Below are 2,569 nucleotides of genomic sequence, written 5' to 3'. Positions count from 1 at the left end.
AGAGAGAGAGAGAGAGATATACTATGTATGTATGTATATATATATATATATATATATATATATATATATATATATATATATATATATATATATATATATATATATATATAGAGAGAGAGAGAGAGAGAGAGAGAGAGAGAGAGAGAGAGAGAGAGAATTCCTTTTCCTCAAAAGTTGCTCTATTCCATCTTTCCATTAGGCATCCAAAGAACCTTCGAGTCCCAGCACAGCCTTTCTTTCCCCCTCCCATTCCATCCATCCGACGGCCACCAAAGAATATCCCGAGAACCAACCACTCCAGATTCCCACACACTCGTGAAAATCCTCCCTCGCCCTTCTTGGCCGAACCAAGGGCCCACTAAATCATCAGGTAATAATCATTACATCATAATTACGTCGCACTTAAAGCATCATTACTGATCATCTCCCACTAAGGCTCTCAAAACCAATACCATCCTCAGCTCATTACAGCCGGGAAGATGGGTCACTAAGGGTGGTCTGGCTACTGCAGACTGTGAGGCATGTCGCCCTTGTCCGTCCTAATCAACGGTTACCCGCAAGACCTTTTCTCTACGCCGGGGAAAAACACTGACGATCTTCGTAGCGCCGCCGACGGACGGAAAACTAACATGGGAGAAACTGGTGGTGATTTATAAAGACACATTAAGCAGGAGGAGGTGAGCACGGTGTTTATGATAATGCGGTCTAGTGTTATGCTGACAGAGGGTGGAGCGCAAGTTAGCCAGCGCAGCAGGGTGCCAGCTACCTGCTGCACCCTTGCCTCGGACGATGCCCGATACCCCACGCCTCACCCCCCACTGGGCCGATAGAGTACCCTCACCAACCCGCAAGTACACAGGAAGGCCGGTCTCTGCATGTCTACGGCAAAGTTATGATACCCAAGATCTTGGAGAGCGCCGAAGAAGAGACGGGGGAGGGTACATAGTAGACTTTAATATGGTCAGTGTGGACACCGGAGGAATGATAATTTTTCACCAGATCATAATTAATATACCCACCATAATAGTATTGTTTAGTTCACGCAGAGCACAACTGTTTATATTAATCATCCCATTATGTACACAGAACCACATGATATAGAACTGTATCCAGCAAAGCAAAGACGAAGACTGAAAATCAGGTTATCAGTCTTCGAGGAAGTCAGCAAAACAATTTTTGTCAAATACTGCGTCCTTAAAGACTCCTTCCTCCCTGGTTCAATTTTGCTATAATTTCTAACAAACATCCAAAGGTATGTTACCTACATATGACGGATAGGGAAGCAACAATCTCGGATCATAAAACTCTAAAGAAAAATGATTCAAGATGTGAAATTCGTTTTCGTTTATTTTCATTTGAGAGGCGATGTCACTAGTAAGTACTCATGCATTTCGAATACAGCACTGATTTTGATATCTAAAATACGAGGATTGTAGTTTAAACTTCCTTCCCTTAACTACAAGGATATGGGACCCATTTTCTCTTACTGCTCGCTTGGTTTCAACACTTTTTTTATGGAGAAGCCTAGACCATGACGTCAATGGTAAAAATCATTCACTCAATATGACTGAGTATCCGCAAACCTCCGCTCTTTAGCAATGGCAAACTTTCTCCTTTCAAAGATGCAGGTTGAATGATCCGAGCAACACAAAAGGAAGGAGAGATTTCCGAATTCAAGCGGTGAATAGTTTGCCTATATGATAAACTTGCGAAACCGGTTGATTCTAGTTTTTGCGACTTACCTATGCCTACTGATTATCACTTTCAACTATCAATCCCAGAAGAAAAAGATACGCGATAGAGAGCTTATGATACCTAATATATATCCAATCCGTTAGAATACGCGGGAAATTTTGAAAAGATGACACCTGGTCCACGGAAATGCCGCACCATATAAGGAACAAGGAACTATGGTTTTCGTGTTGGTTAAATGTTCTCGTACTGTATGTCATTTTGATCCCCAAATTTTTCCAGTTAAGGTCTGGCATAGGATTTTATATCAAACGTCCACTTTCTTCATCCATAATTTTTTATACCATGGAGAGGGACAGTTTATCTGCCTACTGACTTAAAATATGAATAAGAAAACATTCCATGAAACGAAATACCGACCATTTGCTCTGCGAAAAGACAAGAGGAGGAGGAGGAGGAGGAGGAGGAGGAGGAGGAGGAGGAGGGAGGAGGAGGAGGAGGAGGAGGAGGAGGAGGAGGAGGAGGAATATCTTATATCAGACATACCAGGATGTTGGAATGATCGGATAGAGTAATAAGATACATCTAAATCGAATCACTGTAACTTATTATTTTCTCAAATTTACACATTACCATGCTATAGATTCATCTCTCTCTCTCTCTCTCTCTCTCTCTCTCTCTCTCTCTCTCTCTCTCTCTCTCTGCGCCTGTCGACATTCATATTCTGATGCTTACACTGAAATTTACTTTCCAAGTGTATAGGTTCCGTAAGAGAGAGAGAAGAGAGAGAGAGAGAGAGAGAGAGAGAGAGAGAGAGAGAGAGAGAGAGAGAGAGAGAGAGAGAGAGAGAGAGAGAGGATGACTAGTGTGGCATGGT

General features: G+C 42.3%; 1 protein-coding gene across 1 annotated transcript in view; it reads left to right on the top strand.

The window, feature by feature from the left end:
• The first annotated feature begins 521 nt into the window (after positions 1-521).
• Positions 522-2,569, top strand: part of LOC136853946 (uncharacterized protein DDB_G0286299-like) — a 42,586-nt gene continuing 40,538 nt past the window's right edge. Inside the window, exons 1-2 of the mRNA XM_067129843.1 lie at positions 522-645; positions 831-938. Of these exons, the coding sequence (XP_066985944.1) occupies positions 522-645; positions 831-938 (232 nt within the window). The remainder of the gene's footprint in view (positions 646-830; positions 939-2,569) is intronic.

The sequence above is a fragment of the Macrobrachium rosenbergii genome, chromosome 28, assembly GCF_040412425.1.
Source record: "Macrobrachium rosenbergii isolate ZJJX-2024 chromosome 28, ASM4041242v1, whole genome shotgun sequence".
In the NCBI taxonomy this organism is placed as follows: Eukaryota; Metazoa; Arthropoda; class Malacostraca; order Decapoda; family Palaemonidae; genus Macrobrachium; species Macrobrachium rosenbergii.
The sequence above is the reverse complement of the archived record's forward strand: the minus strand, read 5'-3'. Positions and strand labels throughout refer to the sequence as shown.